The 24306-nt window shown below is 36.7% G+C and overlaps 1 protein-coding gene across 1 annotated transcript in view; it reads right to left on the reverse strand.

Moving 5' to 3' along the window:
- LOC142318421 (dynein regulatory complex protein 1) overlaps nucleotides 1-24306 on the reverse strand; it is a 112848-nt gene that overhangs the window by 26133 nt on the left and 62409 nt on the right. Inside the window, exons 12-13 of the mRNA XM_075355006.1 lie at nucleotides 11872-11987; nucleotides 10025-10153 (exon numbers count right to left, since the gene is read on the reverse strand). Coding sequence (XP_075211121.1) covers nucleotides 10025-10153; nucleotides 11872-11987 — 245 coding nt within the window. The remainder of the gene's footprint in view (nucleotides 1-10024; nucleotides 10154-11871; nucleotides 11988-24306) is intronic.

Raw genomic sequence — 24306 nt, forward strand, 5'->3', positions numbered from 1 at the left:
CATCGCATGGCTTTTAGATATTGCGCGGACATTTTTCTGTGGGCCCAGCAACTTCTCTTGCTGGCTGCTATTGACGGTTATAGAACAGTCTCGCGGGAGGCAGTCTGTCTTATAGCCGGAGTCAAACCAACAGATATCTTGGCTAACGAGTGTAAGGAACGCTACATTTCCAAGGTAAGTAACCTATTGACGTCAGAACGAAAGCAGGAGATTGATGACCGGGGCCTTGAGTCTTGACCTCAAGGCCCCGGTCATTTTTGGTTTGAGACCTCCGCACGGGTGGGGTCTGTTGATCGCAGGCGGCGACCCAGGAAAAAGTGGTGGTTCTCTGACCTGAGAGTGCTGCGTGCAAGGGTGAGATCTGCGTTTAGAAGATACCAGCGTCGCCCCCTAACGGGGAATATCGTTGATGACGTACGGGCTGGGAACCTGTGTGTCTACCGGCGCGTCCGTAGTGAATACGTTCATGCCATCAAGGAAGCCAAACCAAAGTTTTGTCAAGACTCCATGCGCTAGTTGCAACGCAACTCCTAGCAGCACGCGGTCATGTTACCGGCCAAAGCCATTGCACGTGTTGTCCAGTGTTCGGTGCGGGTTTGGTGTTTGGTGTTTGGGACCACTCGTTAAGATCTGTGGCGACTTACCAGCGTTCCTGGATACTTTATTTCCAGATGCTCCGTAGGGTGAAGCAGAAGTCGGCGTCAGGGCGGGTGAGACAGCATTTCCTGGCTTGCGGGCTGTGGATCCGGTGGACATAGACCGAGTGGTTTCTCGAATGGCACTGAGAAAGGCACCGGGAATTGACCAGCTTGATTCAGATATATTTTATGATCTGCTGTCTATCATAAGCGAGCCGCTTGGCACAATGTTCTCGGCGTGCCTTAGCTGGCGTTGCTTTCCGACTTGTTGGTAGGTGGCTTTGGTGAGGGTGCTCTTAAAATCAGGAAATGATCTGAGTAAGGTCGGCAGTTATCGGCCCATCAGCCTCTTGCCGTTTATCGCCAATTTTATTTAGAGGCTGGTTGTGAAACGGCTCTGGAAATGCATCGATATGAATTGTCTTCTAAATCGAGGCCAATATGGCTTTATGAAAGTGGTGGCACCGAGGATTGCATCTTAAATGCTCTTGCCGAGTTGGAAAGCGCCGACTGTAAATATGTTTTGGCAATTTTTATAGACACAGAAGCTGCATTTTCTTCCTTGTTTTAGAGTTCTGTCCTCTATGAGTTGGAACGGCGCAATGTTCCCGGAGCCCTGCAGGCCGTAGTGCGTGACTATTTGTCTAACCGTACAGCTCTGTATAGAGATGCGCACCTGGCTGTGGAAACGTCCGTCACCAGGGAAAGCCCGCAGGGTTCCCGGTCTTCTGCTGTGGAACCTGGTAATTGACGGATTTCTGGGACTTACATTCCCAGAAGGGGTCACGGCCCAGGTTTTCGTCGATGACTGTCTCCTGTTAGTTCGTGGTAATTCATGACCGCAGCTAAAAGACCAAGCACAGGCGGCTTTGTCGACTGCGGAGGGCTGGATGGACATGCAAAATTTAAAGATTTCTGTGCCCAAGACGAAATATATGCTTCTGAAGGATGCAGTCAAGTTATCGCACAGTCGTAACCCCCCATTAAATATAAAGGCTGTGTGATCAGCCGAGCTAATGTTCATAAGTACCTAGATGTTTTGTTTGATGAGAAATTGCTGTTTAGCAACCACATTAGGCAAGTAGCGGCGGATGCCGTCTCTGTGATGCATAAGCTTAGTAGGATTGCTTGGAAGGATTATGGGCTGTTGGGCCGTCATTTGCACATGGTGTACCGAGGTGTCTTCGAAAGTATGGCCTCTTATGCTGCGTCCGTTTAGGCGCATAGGTTGGACAGAAATAGAGCACTTATTCAGAAATTAAGGAGTGCCCAGCACAAAGTCTTAATAGTATGTACTGACGTGTTTAAAGCAACCTCCTTCGAGGCTACCACCGTATTGGAAAAGGCTCTCCCGATCGATTTAGTGCTGAAAGTTCGGGCGACCATGTGGAAGTTGCGAAGAGGCAGGATGGCCGAGGTATTTGGGATGCGGTTTCGAGCCGGACCTGTACCGGAGCGAAACGGTGATCAAAATGCACCGGTTCTAAATTTCGTATAGTTGCCCATCTCCCGCCTGCGGAAAGACCTTACGGCCTCGCGATGGATTATACAGGACTTGGGGGATGGTATGCCTCTCCTTCGTTTTTATGAGCAGCAGGTGCCCAGGCGCTCTCCAACCACGTGAACTTGAACCAATATTTGTTTCGGTTCCACCTGGCAGCTGATGTGTTGTGCGTCTTCGAGGAGATCCAGTCGAAAGAACATATGATGTTCGATTGCCCAGCTCATGGGAGGCCCAGAACTCAGGCCACCCTGTAACTTAGTGGTCAAGGGAAAAATTGGCTACTCATAAGCGGCGAATCAATGTGACGTGAACCGCATTGTCGGACCGTGTGGGTGTCTCTTGATGCCGTTGCTTTGTTCAACTGGCATCAGTAGTTTAGTTTATTTAAGGGAAAGACTCCTACCTCACTCCTGTGGGAATGTGAGCGCTGTGGGCACTGTGAGTTATGGATGGCCATCAACCAATTAAAGTTCTAAGTGCTTTACTATTGGTGGACAGGAACTTGTTGGCATTCAGCAACGTAGGCGTGGCAGCGAATTGCTGTCTTGACGAGATAAATTTAATTTATTGAATATCATATATGTTTTGGTAGTTGACGGGATGCGCCTATCCATTTTATAATACATGACAAGTGAGCGGTGGCACATGAAGCAAATGGTGTGTGGCACCACGCTTAGTTTGCTCATGCAATTAGGTTAGCTGTATGAGCTAGTTAGAACACTGGTCACTAAGCTGATACGAGGCTTAGCAACCGTTTGTGGCACAGACATTCGGTCTTATGTTTCAGGGCGACCAAATGGGCTAATGGCGGGAGAAATGCCACGCAAATCTAATCTAATCTATACTTACACCATCTCTGTCTATAGATATTATAAATTTTTTTAACTAAAATAAACTTTCAATCGGTATATGTTTTAAGTTATATAATTAAAAATTCATTTTTAAAATCAACAAGAAATGTACTGTTTAAATTTTACGAAAATATAAATCTCATGTCTTTCTCTTGATAAATGCAATTTCCAGTTTCTATAACTTGGATGAAACAGTTGTGTAAAATTTTATAGTAAACACGTGATAAAATATGAACTTCTATCTCAACTTCTACTCTCATAAAATTTCAGGTTATTTAGATAATTATTTTACAGAAAAAAACTTATTATCTTTGTTTAAATAAGAGACTATCTCCACCTCCAATTAAAGTTGATGCAGTAATAAACATTAACATAAAGACACAATGTTCTCTATAAGAATAAAATAACATCTAATAACAAAATCAAAAAATGCTATTGTTTTAGATTTTCATTTTAGGTCTAAATATTGTTTGTGTCTGATAATCAGTCAAGTAGATCAAGTAAATAATAAAATATAATAAGCTTTAATTGTTATAAATTATGGTTTTATAACTGTTTGTTACAAAATTATAGCAGCTATAACTCAGATTTCTTATTTTGGTAACCAGACTGTAATCCTAAATTTTTTCAGATCAAAAAAACAAATCAGGTGGATTTTTCATTTTAAGTAATTTTTTTAACTGGTCACGTGCAACTTAGTGCACTTGCCTCCACTTCTGGTTCTAATTTTTTAATCTTAAAATCTGCTGTATCCCACTTCAATTATGTGTTTATTAATGTATAGTTTAATCTGGCTATTAACCTCTAAAAAAAGTTTACAGAATTCACTGAATTATATTTGACAGTTTGTTGGACTCACAAAGGTAACAAGAGGAGGTAAAGATGGAAGAGTGCAGGCAATGGTGCTTACAGAAAATTTGGTTGAGAAAAAATGAGAGATAATTGAGAGTCATGAATAACCCTCATTTATCTCTTTCCTATTTCATACAGTCTCTAATTATACTTTCCAGATGTTTAAAACCTATCATTGTAAACATTATAAGCTCTTAAAAACAATTTTCAATTAAAAATGTGGGAAAAGAATATCAATGAAGGAGTGGAAAAAATGGGATGACATTCAATACTCAGAATGGTGTAATGTAATCAAATTGGGGAAGGGAGATGAGAAGTGATGATTGATAGAAACGGCTGAGAAAGGTGGAATAATATTTCAAATAGCCAGAAAGTAAAGAAATTGGAAGAAGATAACTAAGAAAACTGTACAAGTTCATTCTTGAAAAGTAATGCGCTTGAGAAATTTGACCTAGAAACATGAAAGATGTTCAAGTGACACCCATCGGAAAAACTTTGCAACTAATTAATTTTTTGACAATTTAAATTTTATAATTGCATTAAATATCTACTAAAAACTTCCTTGTAACAAGAATGTTTCCTTATTCGTTGACATTAAAATTTTTTTTATTGTTTATTTTTTTTAAAAAATCAACACAGTACTTGTTAAATACAGGGCAGTGTTTCGTAAATTTTGGCCTTGTGCTTTATTTACTGTCATGTAAAGACAAGTTATTGGGAAATTGCCACCGCTTACAATGAAAGAAAAACATTTATCTGAGGGCATCAGATCCAAACATAAGCAGTAAAACTCTCTATCACTTGATACACTAATAACAAGAAGTAATCCAAATAATGGTGGTCAAATGTCAGCCAGACAACTAATCATATTTCATGCATAAGTCTAAACCTTATGTCAGAAATACTTAACAAAATAATTATTAAGATTGGTTTTTATGTTAGAAAGTAAGGTGGCAAAGAAAATCACCTTTAAAATATTTATAATCTGGAGTAGAAAATGTAAATCATATCGCTTTCTGTGATCAAAGTATTAATAAGTAGATTTTTCAGTTCTCCTGGAATAAGAGTAATGATTTTTTTGTTAATGAAACCACAAGATTAATTTTTGGAGGCTAAATGTTTGGTTTGTCTGGCATTTCTCCCACCACCACCTCATTCAGTCGCCCTAAAGCATAAGACCGAAATGTCCATGACACAAACAGCTACTGTGCCTCAAAACGGTTTAGCGACCAATATTCTAATTAGCTCCTAGAGCTTACCTAACTGGGTGAGCACGGAGTAAGTATGATGCCTCACACTACTCACTTATCATATATTACTGAAATGGGTAGACACACCCTGTCTACATACTAAAATATATGACTTGTCAATAAATTAAAATTTATTCCGTCAAGGACAGCAATTTGCTGCCACGCCTAGGTTACTGAATGCCAGCAAGTACCTGTCCACCATATTATAGTGCTTGAGCTATATTTGACCAATGGCTAGTCAATTCTCAAGGGTAGCTTCATACAGCAAGTGGTAGGAGTCATATATATCCCTTAAAACTACTGATGCTGGTTGAACAAAGCAACGGCATCAAGCAACGCCCACACGGTTCGACAATAAGGCTCACGCAACATTGACTTGCACTTATTAGAGGCTAATTTTCCCCTTGACCTCTAAGTTCCAGGGTAGCCTGAGTTCTGCCCCTCCCCACCCCACAAGAGTTGGGCAGTCGAACATCATGTGTTCGTTCGACTGGACCGCTCCACAGACGCACAGCTCATCAGCTGCCAGGTGGAACTGAAACAAATATTAGTTCAAATTCGTGTGGTTGGAAAGCACTTGGGCTCCTGTTGCTCTTAAAAACAAACTAGAGGCGTACCATACCCCCAAGTCCTGTACAAATCTATACAAGAACCTACCTTTAGTCGTGGCATGCCATTCTTGCTGCCATGCTTCCATCATGAGGCTGTGAAGCCTCCTCCACAGGCGGGAGATGGGCAACTGAACAAAATTTAGAACCAGTGTAGTGCAATCACCGTTCCGCTTCGGTACATGCCCGGCTCGAAACTGCCCAAATACCTTGGCCTCCCTTTCTCTTTGCAATTTCTACATGGCCATCTGAACTTTCACTAAATCAATTTCCTTTCCCAATATGGTGGTAGCCTCGTAGGAGGTTGTTTTAAATACACCAGTGCATACAATTAAGGTTCTGCACTGGGGACTCCTTAAATTTTGAATAAGTGCTCACTTTCATTCTAACCTGTGCGCCCAAACAGACGCAGAATAAGAGGTCATACTTTTGAAGACATCTTCGCACATCATGTACAAATGACAGCCCGACCGCTAGTAATCCTTCCGAGCAATCCTCCTAAGCTTGTGCATCACAGAGACACTGCTGCTAATTGCCTAATGTGGTTGCTAAACAGCAACTTCTCATCAAACAAAACATCAAGGTACTTATGAACTTGAACTAGGCTGATTACACAGCCTTTATACTTAATATGGGGGTTACGATTGTACGATAATTTGTCTGCACATTTGAGAAGCATACACTTTGTCTTAGGCATAGAAATCTTTAAATTTTGCATGTCCCTCCAGCCCTCTGCAATTGACAAAGCCACCTACACCCGATATTCTAGTTGTGGTCACAAATTACCACTAACTAACAGGAGATTATCATCTGCGAAAGCCTGGGCCATGACCCCTTCTGGGAATGTCAATCCCCAAAATCCATTGAATACCAGCTTCCACAGCAAGGGATCTAGAACGGAACCCTGTGGGATTTCCCTGGTAACTGATTTTTCCACAACTAGGGGTGTATCCTTAAACAGAGCTGTATGGTTAGACAAATAGTCACATACCACGGCCTGCAGGGCTATGGGAACATTGCAGCATTCCAACTCATAGAGGACAGAACTCCAACACAAGGAAGGAAATGCTGCCTCTATGTCAATAAAATTTTCCAAAACATATTTACAGTTGGCACTTTCCACCTCTACAAAAACATTTAAGATGCAATTCTCAGTGCCAAACCCATTCATGAAGCTGTATTGGCCAAGATTTAGAAAATCGTTCATATCGATGATTTACTAGAGCCATTCACAACCAGCCTTTCAAGCAACTTGCTGATTACTGGCAAGAGGCTGATGGGTCGATAACTACTGACCTCACTCTCAGATCCTTTTCTGATTTTAAGAGCACCCTCACCAAAGCCACCTTCCAACAAGTTGGAAAGCAACCCCAGCTAAGGCACCCCGAGAACAGCCTGACAAGCTGTTCTCTTATGAATGATAAAATACATCTGGGTCAAGCTGATCAATCCCCGGTGCCTTTCTCAGTGCTATTTGAGAAACTATTCGGTCAATATCTATGGGCTCCACACCCCGTACGCCAGGGAATGTGTCTCACTCGCCCTGACACCGATTTCTGCTTCACCCTCTGGAGCATCTGGAAACAGAGTATCCAGGAACCCCTGGTAAGTTGCCACAGTGTTAATGTGTGGTCCTCACCACCAAACCCACATCGAACACTGGGCAGCATATGCAATGGATTTGGCTGGTAACATGACTTAGCAAGCTGCCAGGGGCTGTGTTGCTATTTGCACACAGAGTCTTGCCAAAATTTAAGTTTGGCTTTCTGGATAGCATGGCCGTACTCATTACGGGCATGTCGGTAGATCTGCAGACCCTCAGCATGAACATTGTCAACGATCTTCTACGTGCGGTTCTAACTCTTGTGCGCAGCAGACTCAGGTCAGAAGATCATCACTTTTTCCCAAGTTTCTGCCTGCATCTAACAGATGGCTCCCTGGAAGTGGAGTTCATGACGGCTCCAGGCACTCACAGATCAGCAGACTGGCTACTACCCAAGGGTCTGTCCATTGGCCTAGGCCAATGTAGGACCCTATCGCAGCAAGTCTTGATGGCCCGGCCGAGTTGTTCAGCCATCAATTCCACCTCTTCTTCTCTGTGCTCCATGCGCCATTCCAACCTCTGTAAGGCAGCCCCCACACTTGTGCTGCAGCTTGTCCTTATTCAGGCCCCTTAGGTTATAGCAACCCAAATCTGGAGCTCATAGGCTATAAAAGCGATCTCATAGGTTACAAACTTATGATCACTCACACTGGCTTCAGGCCGGACAGTCCAACTACTTGTACTTGTAAATAGATCGCCCATCACCAACTAAATGTTAACGGAGCTACATGTTAATGTAATGAAGACTCATTCAAATCTAATGTCAAAACATTACTGAAAATATCCTTGATCATATTAAGAACTGTGACAATATGAGGGCGAGTCAAAAGTTAGTTACACTTTTTGTTCTACAAACTATTTACACAAAGGTAAGAGTTTAACATGCATATAATTTTTCGACATAGTCAACTCCTTTGTCAATTCACTACTTTTAGTGGTCTACAAGCTTGCATATTTCTTCCAAAAAGAAGGTTTTCAATCAGTTGCACCGCTTCCTACACTTCTAAATCTGTGGAAAATGATGACCTCACAAAGCATCCTTGAGTGGTCCAATCTGATGAAAGTTGGAGAGAGCAAAATCTGGGCTGTAAGCCAGGTGTTTCAATCATCAAAATTCAACTTGATGGTTTGAACAGTGGAGGAAAACTGTGTGCGGGCAGGAAAGGTGTCATGCAACAACACCACTTTCTTTGATAATAAACCTCAACATTTGTTATGAATCGCTGGCTTTAGCTTGTTTTCCAAAAATTTTTGGAAGTAGTAACTGTTTTTGTTCACAACAAAAACAGTTACAGTGCACTGTACCTTGCACTGTTGATCATAGTCCCCTTTTCCAGTCTTTCAGTATAGACCCATTTGTGGCCAAAAAAAGATTGGTTAGCATAACCTTTCATGCCGATGGCTCAATCTTGAATTTTTTTTTCGTTAGAGGTCCTGGATTTTTCACCCCATACTCTGGCGTTTCAATTCAGGCTCATAATGATGAACCAACTTTTATCACCAGTGACTATTCTATTCAAAAATGTGTTGCCATCTTTACTGAAATGATCGAGTAAGCATTGGCACATGTCAACATGTTTGAGCTTGTGTTCTGCTGTAAGCTGTCTTAGTACTCATCGTGCACAGACCTTATGGAAGCCAAGCTCATCGTGGCTGACTTGATGGGCGGAATCATGAATGATGTTCAAATAAGATGCTACCTCATTGATGTAACTCACCTATTCACCAGAACCATATCTCAAGCTTGCTGAATCTTGTCATCTGTGGTGGAGCTTGAAGGGTATCCTGCTCCCTCTATGTGCATCACACTTGTGAAACGTCTTGTAAACTTCTCAATCCATGAAAAACACTCTAATATGATAAAACACTGTCCCTGAATTAAGATGAAAGTCTATGATGAATTTCAGTCCTTTTCACACACTTCTTAGAAATTGGATCACTGCTCACAGATGGGACATGTTTATGACTGTAATAGACAGAAGGCAAATGAAGTGATCGGGATCAAACTTCACACTTGGGACTGCAGTTATACCAACTCTAAGCATGAATGTGCAGAAGAAAGTATAGCAATTTTGAAGGTGTTATAACAAAAGTGTAGATAATTTTTGAATTGCCCTCGTATAATAGTGGAGTCGTTCGCATTAAAAATATGGTTTTGTCATCTCCAATTTTTAATAAAAACTTAGAAAATTTGACAATCTATCATAATATCCATGTTCTTTACTAGATGTTAAACAAAAAAATGTCAACAGAAATCGTTTTAAGAAATTCTTCATAGAAGAATTTGGAGTCCCCAGACAAATTACTGGTAAAACTTGTCTTAAGTCTCTCTAGAACTATGAATTTACCTCCAAAAATAATTATTCATCAGTATGTCCTGTTGTAACCTGTTTACAGAAAAACAAGCAAGTGAACTGGTGCATTGGAGCTTCATGCCATAGTACGATTCCCTTTCTGAGAACAGTTTTAGGCTAGTAACTTTAATAAATTACACCAAGGATTATTCAGCATTAGTGGCAACTTGAATGTACCATGAATTGTGGATCCAGCAGACATCAGCATAGCTGCAGCCTCTACTCAAGCAACAGAAATTTTGGGAATTTTTTCCTGCATGTCCGTCAGGCAGAAAATTACACAGAAAATTTATCAGTTCCTTCTGAATGTCAATTTTAAATCTACATAAAACTTAGGTTTCTGATTTAATTAAATTTTACTTACTTTGTTCAACAGAATCTTGCCCTTCAAGTTTTTGTTCCTCAAAATATTTCTGTTCACGAGGACGATGATCAGAACCCCCCTGACTTGCACGAGAATCTATATCATCTTCTGCTTTTCCGCCTGTATCAACTGTAACAAAAAATCATTCAGAAAAATATAATTGTCATATTAGAATTTTATCTTAAACTACAGACATATTAAATGTTTGTAGTTAAACTCATAATAATTATAGTTTAACAAGTTGTCGTAAGTTTAAAATTAAATTAAGAATTTTTTTTAAACTGCTGTCAGTAATGTGCTAACCTGCTTGTCTTCCTGGATATTATAATACGAACAATTAAAAAAAAAATTAAATTACATTATTATAATTTTGTACGTAATACATTACATTTATTAAGTAAAATATTAATATATTTCATATTGAATATATTACGGTGAGTTACATTTTAAAATCTGAGGTATTTCTCCAGACTCATTAGTTATGCATACTAATAAAGGTTTTTCAATTCTACTTTCCCAGACAGCGTAGTAACATTCAGAAGGTATAACATAGATTTATACAATGCTTTATTCTTGTTTAATTCTTTCAAACTCAGATCTTAAGTTCTGTAAAATTCAGAACTTTCTATCAAATTTAAGACTAGAGTCTCCTAGCAGAGGAGACAGTACTATAACCTAAAGAAAAAACCAAATTATAAATTTGGTTTTATAAAAAACCACGAGTAACACAGAATTATAGATTTAATTTTTCTCCTCTAGCACTCTGATTATTGTTATTTATACAGTTCTACACATTCCTGTCACCAACTAGCTGCTCCTTCTCTTTCTAACTGTATTCTTCCATTTGTATTCTGATGCTAATATATTTTGACTTTAGTTCTTTAAGTTTTATTTTACTTGAATACAAGTTATAAATTAAAGAATACAATTTGAACACTGATTTCAGATTTTTTTTTCATTTTTTTATAGACACCAAACTTATCATCATATGTATGTCAAACATAAGTATGAGAGAATATAAAAGTGTTGTCAATCTGCCATTTGAATGTCTCATTTCATGAAACAGCTAGATAACAGTATTTTTAAAAAAAATTAATGAAACAAACTCAAAATTTTTTGTATACAGAATGTCCCATGAAGAAACTTTCATGACATGTTCTACTGATGAAAATAATGAAAAAAGTTCATATAAACATAGGTCTGGAAACGTTTATTTTCAATTTAAGGCTAGCAAAGCATTTTACCCAGATTTCATTCTGCCACTAAACAGAAGCCCTACTGTAATTAGGGACTGAAGTTAAGGGGTAAAGTTGGTGGTTTCTTGAGTAATTTGAGTAGGGAAATATAATAAAACAAGTTACTGAACTGTAACTCCAGTAGTTTTAAAGATATCCAATGTAAACACACAATTTGTTATTGAAAAACAGGTTTTTTTTTTAGGTTGTAATACAATAATTTTGTTAAATGACTAATAAATGCGGAAGTAATAACAAAACTCGTAGAGAATTTAATTCTGAGAAAACTATTAAAATATTTCTGTTGGCTTTGTAAAAGTAATTTTATTTGTAGCTGTATTTCGGTAATAATATTTTAACTACTATAATAGAATGTTAAAATGTTAAACCAATAGGCATTGATTTTTATAGTTTCTCACTTCAGCTTTGAAATAACACTGTTAGCATATAAGATGGGTATAACCGATGTCCCCATTTGGCTGTGTTATAGCAAGGTTGTACTGTATTTGAAAATAAAAATAAACTATTAACTCAAAATTAATAGTTAAATCAATTTAGAAAACTCTTGTTTCTTAATAACAACAGCATGATATTATACAACATTAAACTTACGTCTTATATCTGACGCGCCAGGCAGATCTAAGCTTGTATCTATTGATGAAAAACTCTCCAACGTGCCACTTTCAATCGATAGAGATAACTGCTCATCACTGGATGTTTTATCAAAGCTAATTTCATTAAAATAAAAAAAATACCATTTAAAAACAACAAAGTCAATAACATATAATTTTACATAACATTGTTTATACTCCCCAAAAGTATAGGACAGAAACCAAGTCTGTAGGTGCAGATAAATTCACTGCTCTGTTATTAAAAATACTCAGGTTAGAAGCCAAGTAAAAGACACATAATTACACAGAGAAATGACAAGATTCAATAACTGAAAGATGAAAAAAAAGATGAACTAAAGAAAAACTTATATGTCTTGAAACAATCACATAAAGTAAAAGATTGCACTTTTTTACTTTAAATTATCCTTTGCAAATTGATTAGTAAAATAGAAACAAAAAACTAAAGTAGAAATAAAGTAAAAGGTAATATATTAAAAAAAAAAATGTAATATGTTAACATATTAAATAAAATATTTAACTCCTGCTGCCTGCTGAGAAAAATCTTCAATGAAAGAAATGCTTACTTTGGGAAGCAAAAAAAAAAAACACCTGTGATGCAAATATATTCTGAAAATCAGAATTTATTAAAAGAATACATACTATAATAGGTACAATACTTTTCCCTAGATTACCAATATCACTGCCCAACAATGAAAATGTTTCGGGCTGAAAAATAACTGATTCTTATGTATTTCATAATACTACGTATGTCATTTTTTACTCTATCAACATTTTTAGTTCTGGGGAATTTTGTTTTTGGAGTTGTCACACCTGTTAAATGACAAAACACAATGTTCTCCAGCTGTTTGTAGATTATAAACATTTATTACTGTTGCTGTGACTGTGAGTTTCATTTTGCTTGTGTTGTAATTAGTCCAGAATTTCTGGTTTTCAAGTGCTTTTGAGTTAAAAAATTGCCATGAGTTAAATCAAAATGCCATGAAAATGTGTAAATTCAGTGAATAGTTTTTTTTTTACATTTGTGGTGAAATAACATTTTAGTCAGAGAAACAGAATCTGAGCCTCTTGTGAAGACTGCCTATCAGCATTATTTGACATGACATTATAGGGATCTGCTTTCTTTTTTTGAAAAGAAAAACAATCTTGTTGTTTGTGTGACGTTAATAGCTTGATGAGATGTTTGAATTTGAATCATGATCCAACTGATTGGAGGCTATTAAAAGACTCCTTCAAGCTTAGTTTGAAAGCTGTATTACTTCACAATGGCAACCGTCTTCTTTCTATTCCTGTTGGTCATGCAGTGAGACATGAAGGAGACTTATGCAAACATGGCAATCCTCCTAGATTCAATCAAATATGCTGAACACAAGTGGAAAATCAGTGGCAACCTAAAATTCATCGCTGTACTCTTAGGAACGCAACTGGGGTACACTAAATACTACTGCTTTTTATACATGTGGAACAGAAGGGACAGAAAATCCCATTATATTCAAGCAGACTCGCCTGCAAGAAATCTTAACTCTAGCAAGAAAAAAATCGTTGCCGAGCCTCTTGTGGACCCAAAATTCTTCTTCTACCACTTCATGTAAAGCTGGATTTAATGAAAAATTTTGTCAAGAGTATGAACCGAGAAGTACTTAAGAAACAAATTTCCTGCATTAGGTGATGCAAAAGTTAAGGAAGGTATTTTTGTTGGGCCAAAAATTCGACAACTTGTAAAGGATACCGCATTTGACTGAATTTTGGAGGGGAAAGAAAAGGAAGCTTGGGAAACCTTAGAAGCAGTCATTCATGGATTATTAGACAGTAAAAGAGATGAAAACTATAGTCAGTTGGTGACAGTACTTTTGAAAAATACCATCAGATGTAGCATGTCCTTAAAATCCATTTTCTCCAATTGCATCTGGACTTTTTCCTTCCTAGTTGTGCAGTTGTCAGTGATGAACATGAAGAAAGAGTCCATCAGGATATTTCTGTAATGGAACAAAAATATCAGGGCTGTTGGAATGAAGCAATGCTTGTGGATTACTGCTGGTCTGTGTGCAAGGATGCTCCAGAACTCCCTTACAAGAGGAAAGCCAAAAGACAACGATCTCATGAAGCCACCACATGATTCTCTTCAGACCCAACCAACTGCTGGGTATTATTCCATCAATTAAAAACTCTTAGAATGTAACTGTCATTAAAAAACTGTCAAATCGACTTTCTATGTTCTTGATACATGTAATTAAAATGTATAATTTTCTTTTAATCCATTAAAATAGAATACTTCCACCAACTGTACATCATAGAAACTAGAGCTAATAAAGATTTTTCCTGTCATATTTATTTTTCTCAACTCAAAACTAGTAAGATTTGACTCATTAAGTGAAGAAATCATTCAAAAAAAAAAACTTTTGTTGGTGCAGTGTATCCAAGGTTTTCTAACTACTGAACCACTTAACCCAAGAATAAAACTGAAGCAACATTTTTTTTTTTTTTAAACTGTTACATCTGATTAATTTCATTAATCATTTTTACCTAAAAATGATGTACAACAGATTTATTGAACATAATTCTAACTCTACCAATAACCTGGCAACATTTGAAGAGGGTTTTTGATTTTTAAAGGTTAAAATCTAAGTTATAAGAAAAATTGTTCTTTTCCAGCTACTTACCGTTTTCATTTGTTAACATTGTGTAAAACACCATATCATTTTTATTTTTAATATTATTTTTTATACAATTATGTAAAACTAATTATTGAAGTATACACTTAAATAACAGAACTTAGTCCTCAGAAATAATTCCAAGCAGATGATTATTTATAGTCCTAATGGGATCTAACTAACATCTAATTTAAGTGTTTGGGAAATTGTAGTGTATATGGTTATTTTTTTTAATCTAAAAAAAATTATCATTCAGAAAAGAAAATACTTCAGAAGAACCTTATTACCCATTTAGTTGCTTGAAATATTTACATACTGAATAGAAGTTATGCTATGAAATATTTACATACTGAATAGAATATAACTTTTTTAAGTTTGTTAAAAACAACAGGTTACATATATTAAATACCAAATAAAAAGAGGTAGATTTATGACAAATAACTTATTACAAATTTATCAAGTAATTCTCATTGTTAAGATCTCACTGTTTTGGATATTTAAATTATAATATTTTTTTCATTGAATTTATTCCTTTAATTTTTAAATGACTAAAAATAAAAAACATAGTGATGGAAATTAGATTCAATGAACAAAACCTATAAGTCAATTTATTTAAAAAATGACTATCAATTTAGTGGCTTTTCAACAAACTCTAAAATTAAATAATAACAATGAAAAAATATGACACAGAACTGCATAAATTAAAAAAATAATAAATTTGTTTTGTGTAGAAAACATCTAGTTAAACAAAAAAACAATGTTTACTGAATTCACCATTTAGACCCCAAGAACCAGCAGTCATATTAAAAAATATTGTGTAATTATGTATTTTTACAACTTTTTATATTATCAATTCTCAATCAAAAATTAAGAAATAATATTTATCATAGATATGCAGTTTTTCTTATAATTTCATATAGATAAGTGCTTTGTTCAATACCTTATTGTCTGATTTTTACCTCTCAGCTAAGAAAGTAAAACAAACTGAATTTAATAAAGAATCTTCCATAAAGTCACATCAAACAATTTTTCAATTCTGGCTTAAAATTATATGGTATACATAAATTTGTCAGAAAATAAGAAACATGGCTCTTCTTGTCTGTTGCCCAAAAAACAGAGTGTTAACTAACAGAGTTTAACTATCATTTAATATTTTAGTAGGAAGTGAATCTCTTTGTTATTCCAGTATTTCTTTGTAATAACTTCTTATAGAATACTATATATAATTCACTTATTTATAAAACTAATATACAGTCTGTTATCATTTAGCTCCATTGTTATAGTAGGTAGCCCTATGATTTGGTAAATTATGTATTTCAAACGTGTGCAAATTTTAGATCCAAACTTACCAAAACAGGCTAGGTTAATGCTTTACGATTCATCAGTTTACAGAGCTCTTTAGCCAATATATCAAGATCCAACACTGAAACATATCAATGCAAAAACCTTTCCGATGACAAAGCAAATGATATTGCATTTCTGATCAATATTGAGGAAGACATAGAAAGTCAGCTTTCAAAAACTCAATTAAAAAGACGGGCTTTATTATGTTTGATATTGTCCTGGAATGTAAAGCTTTTGTATAGAAAACGAATGTAATATGGAATAAAGACAATGCAGAAATCTACAGTGATGATATTGGAGTAAATAATGTAAGTGAAACACGAGGTGTTCAAAAAAGCATTTTGCATACTTACTAAGGGTGGACAACAGTCAACATCTGGTTAGCATTGACAGCTTATTACTCCAAATTGCTAACTGTAAATGAGTACACCTGCCAAAAACCAGTGTGGGTTTGACTGAGACCAAAACTAAACATCCAAGACTGGAAATATGTGAACTGTCACGGTTTACTTTAGTTAAGAATATGTTCTATAAGAACATAGTGAAATACTATTTATTAAACAACTAGACTATAAAAAAAAAGTCTCTAAAGTTCAATTTTTTCTAGAATGTACACATGAAAAATACCAGAAATTAGCAGATGGTGAAGAAGATTATAAAATGAAAGACTCAAACTTTAAAACACAGCAGATAACTGTGCACAATAGCAGCAAACAGGACAAGCTTTTAAATAAAAAAAATTATTACTTTAGAAAAAATTGTTAGAGAAGAAATGGATTTCCAAACCAAAGGAAGACTGTCTATCGACAGTCTGTTTATACATGAACAAATACTTTCCATTACCTGGCTCGACATTCATAGACCTACTGCAAGTCATTAAAAGTAAGTACATCATCATATCAAAGTTAAAAACGAGAATGATAGTTACTGCTTTAAATGGGCTATCTTATCTAATCATAATGAAAAAGCACATCCAGAATGACTGGACAAGCATTTCAATGTTCTACTTGATAAATAAGACTTCAGCACGCTAAAGTTTCCAGTTGAAGTCAGTCAAATCAAGAAATTTGAATAACCAATGATATTTCTGTGAATGTATATGCTCTGAAGGCAAATAACAAAGTCAAACAATTAAAAACCTGTGACACTGAAAAAACAAGCCATTATGTTCTTTTGTATTTAAATGAAACCATCAGTCACTACTGTTACATATCCAACTTTTCACAGCTGGTAAGACTGCAGTTAATGCAGCACTGTCATGAAATTATTGCAAGCAAGCAATCTTTTACATTCTATCTTAAAGATGATGAATGCAAGAGAAAAATGAAGGATCACTTACGCCTCTGTATTGACAATAAACCAGCCCACTCTGTCATGCCAAAACCTGACAAATACGACAATCCGCTGGTGGTAAAATTAAAAAATTACCAGAACATGGACTCAGTTCAATAATCAGGTATGCTGATTTCAGGAGTATACTAAACAATCATGTACCACAAGTAATACACATGCTAAACAATATCCTGAACCTATGAGCTATGGGTTATATTTTGTTTGTCATGATTCTGTTCATGACAAAATCAAACATGTTCTATTTCAAACACTTATTGTACAGAGGACCTGATGCTGCTAAATGGTTCATTAGACAAGTTGCAGCAACAGCAAACAAATTGGCTAGCGCAATGAAAACATTACAAGAAGAAACAAAATTATCCATGCAAGAATGGAAAAACAAACTTTGAATGCGTAAAAGAGTTCCAAATGTGTATATGACTCCAGAACAGGAAATAGCTTTTAAAATGGCAAATTGCTATAAGATGTGTAAAAAAAAATTTGGTTCAAACTGATAAATAAAAAAACAGAGGCCAATGTCAGTTCTCTGGAAAGTACAGAACTGCACTGTATGACAGTTTCAACCTTTGTAGGAGAACACAGATCACTATCCCGCTATTTACTCACAACCTCACCAGTTACTTTTCACTCTTCATCATCGAGAACTCGATTATGAAGCTAAAAAGATTGATGTTATTGCAAAGTCAACCAAGAAATTTATAACAATCAGTAAAATGATCGCTGACAATATGAAACCAAAAATGTCAACACTTTTCAGTTTATGGCATCAGGATTAGATAAACTTGTCTCTAATCTATTCAAATACACCTTTAAGCATTTGGAGTAGTCCTTTCATGCCTGAGAAATGTTGATAGTCACCAGCAAAGGTGTTTTTCCCTATGATTACATTGACTCGTGGGACAAGCATGATGAAACGGCACTACCAACTAAAGATAAATTATACAGCAAACTGATTGATGTGCATATCACTGACAGAGATTAAACACATGCAATGAGTATTTGAAATCACTTTGACTGCTAAACATTGGGCAAGTACAGCGATCTGTACTTAAAGTGTGATGTCTTGTTACTAGTTGATGTTCATAAACTCTCACTTGCTTTGTTGAAAACTTACAATCTTGACCTGGCATGCTACATAACCATGCCCAGATTAGGATTTGATGTGATGCTTTACAAAACGCAGTAGAGCTTGAGCTGTTACCTGATGTTGACATGTATGTGTTTATCGAGTCGGGTATCAAAGGTGAGATAACGAATTGAGTTTGGAAACATAGTGTAAGCAATAATCCATATCACCGAGAAAGATCCATATAAGCCACGGAAATACATCACCTACATTGATGCCAACAACCTCAATGGCTGGGTCGTGTTGCTGTCTTCCACAATTAAACTTAAGTGGGTTGATGACAAGAACCATCAAAAAGTCTTAGATGGAGTTATGAATTACTCAGATTCTACAGTGATCACATCCTCAAAGTCGATATTGACTATCTGAGTAATATGGATGATTTATATATACAATGAACTTCCATTCTTACCAGTAAATGAAAAACTGTCTGGCTCCAACAGAAAAAATTGCCGACCATACTGTTACCAAAGAACCATTACTTCTGTCATTATATTATGTTAAAGCAGGCAAATGGATTGGTCATGAAAAAGGTGTACAAGATAATGTAATTCACCCAAAGCACATGATTAAAACATTATATCGAAACGAACACAGCTCAGGGACAAAATGCGAACAATGATTTCGAGAAAGACTTTTACAACAATGAACAACTCGGTGTTTGGTAAGATGATGGAAAATGTTCAGAATCATATGAACTTTGTACTGGTGTCCGATCCCTAACAAATATCTAAACTTGTAGCTAAACCAACATTCAAAGATTGCATCATCTATAAAAACAGCATAGTGCAAGATGACAACCAAGCAGCCATGTATCAAGAGGATTTGGTAGGTGTTGAGATGGCTAAAGAAACAATTTACCTCAACAAAGCCATATACCTGATGATTCTAGACTTGAGCAAAATGCTGATGTATAATTTCTTTTATGATGTGCTTAAAATGAAGTACAGTTTGAAATGCCGATGTCTGTACATGGATACTAACAGTATTATGCTGGAAACTGAAACACATAACTTTTACAAAAATATGAGAGGATCTGATATTTTTAATCACTTTGATACGTTTGATTAGCCGAAGGACCACTCCAACTATTCACCTGTGAATAAGAAAATTCAAAGATGAGGTGAATGATTAGTGAATGAATCATATTGAAGTAAATCAGCATGACACCTAAACTTCACACCTTCCATATGGCCAATATGATAAGATAACAAAAAAAGTTAAAGGTGTTAAAAAACACATAGTCAAAAATGAAATCAATATCAAGGATTATAATGCCTGCCTTGATGATCCGACTTATACAAATCCATGAGGATGTTTCAACTGATGAAACACCATTTGAGCAATATTGTAATCAATAAACAGGCTTTGGTAAATTACAATGATAAACAAGCAACTGTTGAAAGATGAACACTTTGGCTTAGGGTAATCGAAAGATGCCATCTGAGCTGGTCAGACTGATAGAATTAATGTGATTGAGTCACAAACAAATATCACCAAAAGTAACTCATATACAATTGTTTGACATACATTATAGTACTAGGATACAACAGCCAATTTAAAGTGTGATCTCTGTATTTGTTTTGCAAAGGCAAACACTCGCTTACCAAGAGAAGGCCTGGTGAAATGATTGTTACTAATCCATACTTGATCTTAGAAATGAAAGCGGTAAATACCAGATGGTCTCTGTTAGCCATGTTACGGATGTTCTCTGTAGGAATCGATAAGGGGCAGTTTGAATTATTCCTTCCAACTAGATATGCTAATGCCTTCACTGAGGAGGAACTACCGAAGTTCAAAACCCTAGGAATAAAAAAGTTGTCTACAATGGTTATGATTAAAAAATCGCATGATATGATGATGATAACAGAGTAATAACACACTGTTGACTTCAGTGTTTTTTTAAATCGTTCGCCAATACCTTAAGCAAACTGTCCTATTAGACGCAAATATATAGTCACGTTCGAAATCAAAAGCAAAATCGCCAAAGATCTACACCGCCAGGCAAGAAGGATCTATCCCACCAGAAGAGTCGAGCTCAAAGGTAGCTGATTTATTTTAAGCGGATTTTGTCGAAATGATACCGTACGCAAAACAGAATAAAGGTTACCTCTACTTCATGACCGTGGCTGTTTTTCAAAGTTCGCGTTCGCGATTCCGATTAAAAGGAAAATCGCAGGCGAAATAATCACGGCGTTGAAACCCATATTGAAAAAGCACAAGGTGAATCATTTTTAGACGGCTGACGGTAAAGACTGGTGGAACTGCAAATTGAAAGCTTTGTTGAAACAGTACAGCATCAACTACTATTCAACTTATTCAGAGAAAAAGTTTCTATTGTCAAGAGCTTTAAACAAATTCTAAGAACTAAAATGTGAGCAAAATTCACGGAACAAGGATCGCACAAATGGGTGGATCTATTACCGAAGCTGATAAAAAAGAGTACAATAATACCGTACACAAAACCATAAAAATTAAACGTCAGAAGTGAACAAATAAAACGAAGCACTCGTGTTGAGGAACATAAACTGCCACATTAAGACCGTTGCCGAAATCAAAACCGAAATTCAAAGTGGGCAATCACGTGTGTATAAGTAAAGATAAACAAGTGTTTAATAAAGGATATTTGCCCAATTGGAGCAACTAGATATTCATTATCGACATTGTGCACACTGAAAGCAGACTGTACACTTAAGAATTTACCGACAGACTGGGCTAACGTATGAACTTACCGGAAGTTTTACAAGCACGAATTGACAAAAACAAAATACCCGGATAAAACCTAGTAGAGAAGATTAAATATCATTAGTAATATTAAAGTAGATTAAAAAAAATTAGATAAGATTAAATGACTAGGTATGGATAACTAGGTATTAACTCGTGGATTGACAAATCCTAAATTATGAATATGTTGAGGGATTAAGGTGACGAAACAGAAATGAAAGATAAAAGTCCCCAATTTCGATACGTTTACTTGCGTTTTCAGTATAAAAAAAAGAATAGACACGGACCTTTATTGCCAAACACGATACAATCGATCGTATACGGCAGTTCAGGTTGCGGTAAGACTGACGCCGTGCTGTTAATTATTCGATCTAAACGGGTTACGCTATAAAGATTTGTAGGTGTACTCGAATTCGCTTCACCAGCCGAAATATCAATTGTTGAGAAAATTAATGGAAAAAAGCCAGGGTTGGATATTTCGAATATACCAACAATGACCAAGTTAACCCACCGCAAGAGGCGAGACCACATTCAGTTATGTTGTTTGACTATGTTATTAAGGAGGATAAAAAATAATCGATATGTACTTCAGTATGGGCTGACATAAATTCATATTTTTACATGACGCAATCATATTTTGAAACGCCACGACGATTGATTAAAAACAACTGTAACTTTTTGATATTGTTCGAACAGTCGGGTAAAGATGTTTGTTAAATTTACGTCGAGCTAGAAAGAATATGTCTTGATGATTTAACAAAATATGTTCGAAGACGTACGATAAACCGTACGGCATTTTAGTGATCGATAAAGACAGGGAACTCGATAACATTGCATCGCATCGATTTAAATATACCTTATTCGTTAACGACCACGCCGCATACGCTACACTATTACAGATACAATATTATACAGACCACAATCTCCTATCCCCAGCATCAGCACGCCTAAGGATGACGGTTTATATTTTGGTTATCTTGAATCACCAACTCCTTCGGAAGCGGCCGCATAAGCGATATCTACAGGGTATACCTTTTTCACCAAGCTACACACCCTTTTCGCAAGCAGAAACAATAGAAATTAAACAACCCGAATTTCCAGTTGGTTCGTTTACTGCTACTAAATAGTCCAATCGACGCGAGCAAAAAAATCAGATCCGCAATGTAGATCGTGAACCTAAACGTCGCAACCCTAGCCCTTCCGACCCTGAAAAGCGTTTCGCGGTCGTAAAAAACCGACAAGGAAACAAGAGATGGGCGAACGAGATATCCAACACCTCCGCCTGTGGTAAGAGAATCCGATAGACATGCATCAGAACGTGTACCTACACCCCCAGAACGGTGGTATTCTGTAGCGTTACCGCGAGCGCACCGACAATCGTTGGAGAGCGTCCCTTCTTTACGGGATAAACGTTCTCGCAGTCCTTAATTAGATAGCGATAATAGCAAATCGTCAGTAGCTTTTAGTCCGAAGAAAGGGAGAGTAGGCGTTATACAGACAAATTATTTGACGAATTAAAAGTTCCGGGGACAACGCGAGACAAACCTTCCACGTTCTGAGATAAACCGATGAAAAAAAAGATTTTACGACGATGACGACGACGGTTCAACCGCCACCGGTTCTGGATTGATGAGTTACGAAAAATCTAAACCGAATTACAAATACTGGGACAATCTCTACGAACTGGTCGATCGATTGTGCGACCTTCATGATGGCGTTCGAAACGAAATGATCTCGATGATTGAAGAGCTAAAAGAAATTGCAATCACAGAATGAACTTTAACAGCTTATTGCTTTTGTTTATTAATTTTATCTTAAGTAGAAAGCTAAGGGATTCCTGGCCATAAATGTTCTAATCACAACTGTTGTAATGGTTATGACGAAAGCGAATATTGTTGGTTCCGCTCACGGCGGCTGCTCTTGTGCAACAAAATTTTCGCTTTAATCGAAGCCTAAAGACTAAAATGTGGACTAAGTTGACATTTAAAAGCTTATTGATTTTATTGTCTATTTATTTCTTATACAGATCACATACCGAGATTACAATTAGGTGGTGATAGCTCCAGAAAACGCGCAAGAGGTTCACGAGGACCGCCGGGCATAGGGTTCCCGTTAACCGACGACAGTGATTACGATATGAAAGGAAAACGACTGCGTTCCATGGCGAAAAATGATACCGATGCCGTCAACATTCGACGAGCGAAAATATGTTCACCGAATATACGGACATTTTGAGCGATCAGTTTGTAAACCTGGAAAGACTAAATCAAGTGACAAGCGATTTAAGAGGGTCGCTGAGGGTAGGCTTCGATTTGAACCCGACATTATTATATGAAACGGCGCAGTTGTGCAACCTCGGTGATGCTGATAAACCGGACGATGCGATAAGTTTTCGCATATACTATGTTTGCTAAAAACTATAAAAGATGGAAGTACGGTTCGACAACGATATTAATGAAATAAAAAAGCTTGTAATAGCACTCGATAACAGATTAAAAGAGTTGGAAAAAAATACTTTTTTATTAAGTAAATATAAAATGTTAATAAATGTATTTGATCACAAACAAGAACGCACAATCAAAGAGAAAAAGTTGGTTCCTAACGGAGTATAGAATAGCCACATTACGGTCCTGGAGTTTTAAAATCAAATCGGTAGAATGTTATAAATGATTTAGGAACAATAATATATATCACAACCATCCGGCGGGAAACTTAAATGGATAACATTATGGACCCGCTTTTGATTGTAAAAGCATACTCTCGTGACAAGTCGCTGAATTACAAACACTACCACAGCCATTCGCCGTACGGAACAACTACCTATACCAACTGCGAAGAGATTCGCATACCGATCAATCAAATGGACGTGTACAACTTGCCGTGCGAGAGTTTCCTTCACGTGGAAGGATCGTACGTGGATACTGCAGGCGTTGCGAAAGATAAAAAGGCTAAAAAAGTGCCGTTTAATGAACATCGGGTGGCATTTATGTATGATCAGATACGATACGAACTGAACGGAAAAGAGGTCAGTCGGGTGAAAAACCTCGGGGTAACGAGCACTATAAAGAACATTTTGTCGTTACGAGTAAGCAAAAATAACGCGGTAGGCAATGAGAGATGGGTGTTCGGGGACGATACGATTCCGCAAAATTAAAAACAGACGGTTTTATATTGCTATGCCACTGGGAATGTCGACGGTATTTGTAGAATCTTTGAAGGT

The sequence above is a fragment of the Lycorma delicatula genome, chromosome 1 (genome assembly GCF_047948215.1).
Source record: "Lycorma delicatula isolate Av1 chromosome 1, ASM4794821v1, whole genome shotgun sequence".
Lineage (NCBI taxonomy): Eukaryota > Metazoa > Arthropoda > Insecta > Hemiptera > Fulgoridae > Lycorma > Lycorma delicatula.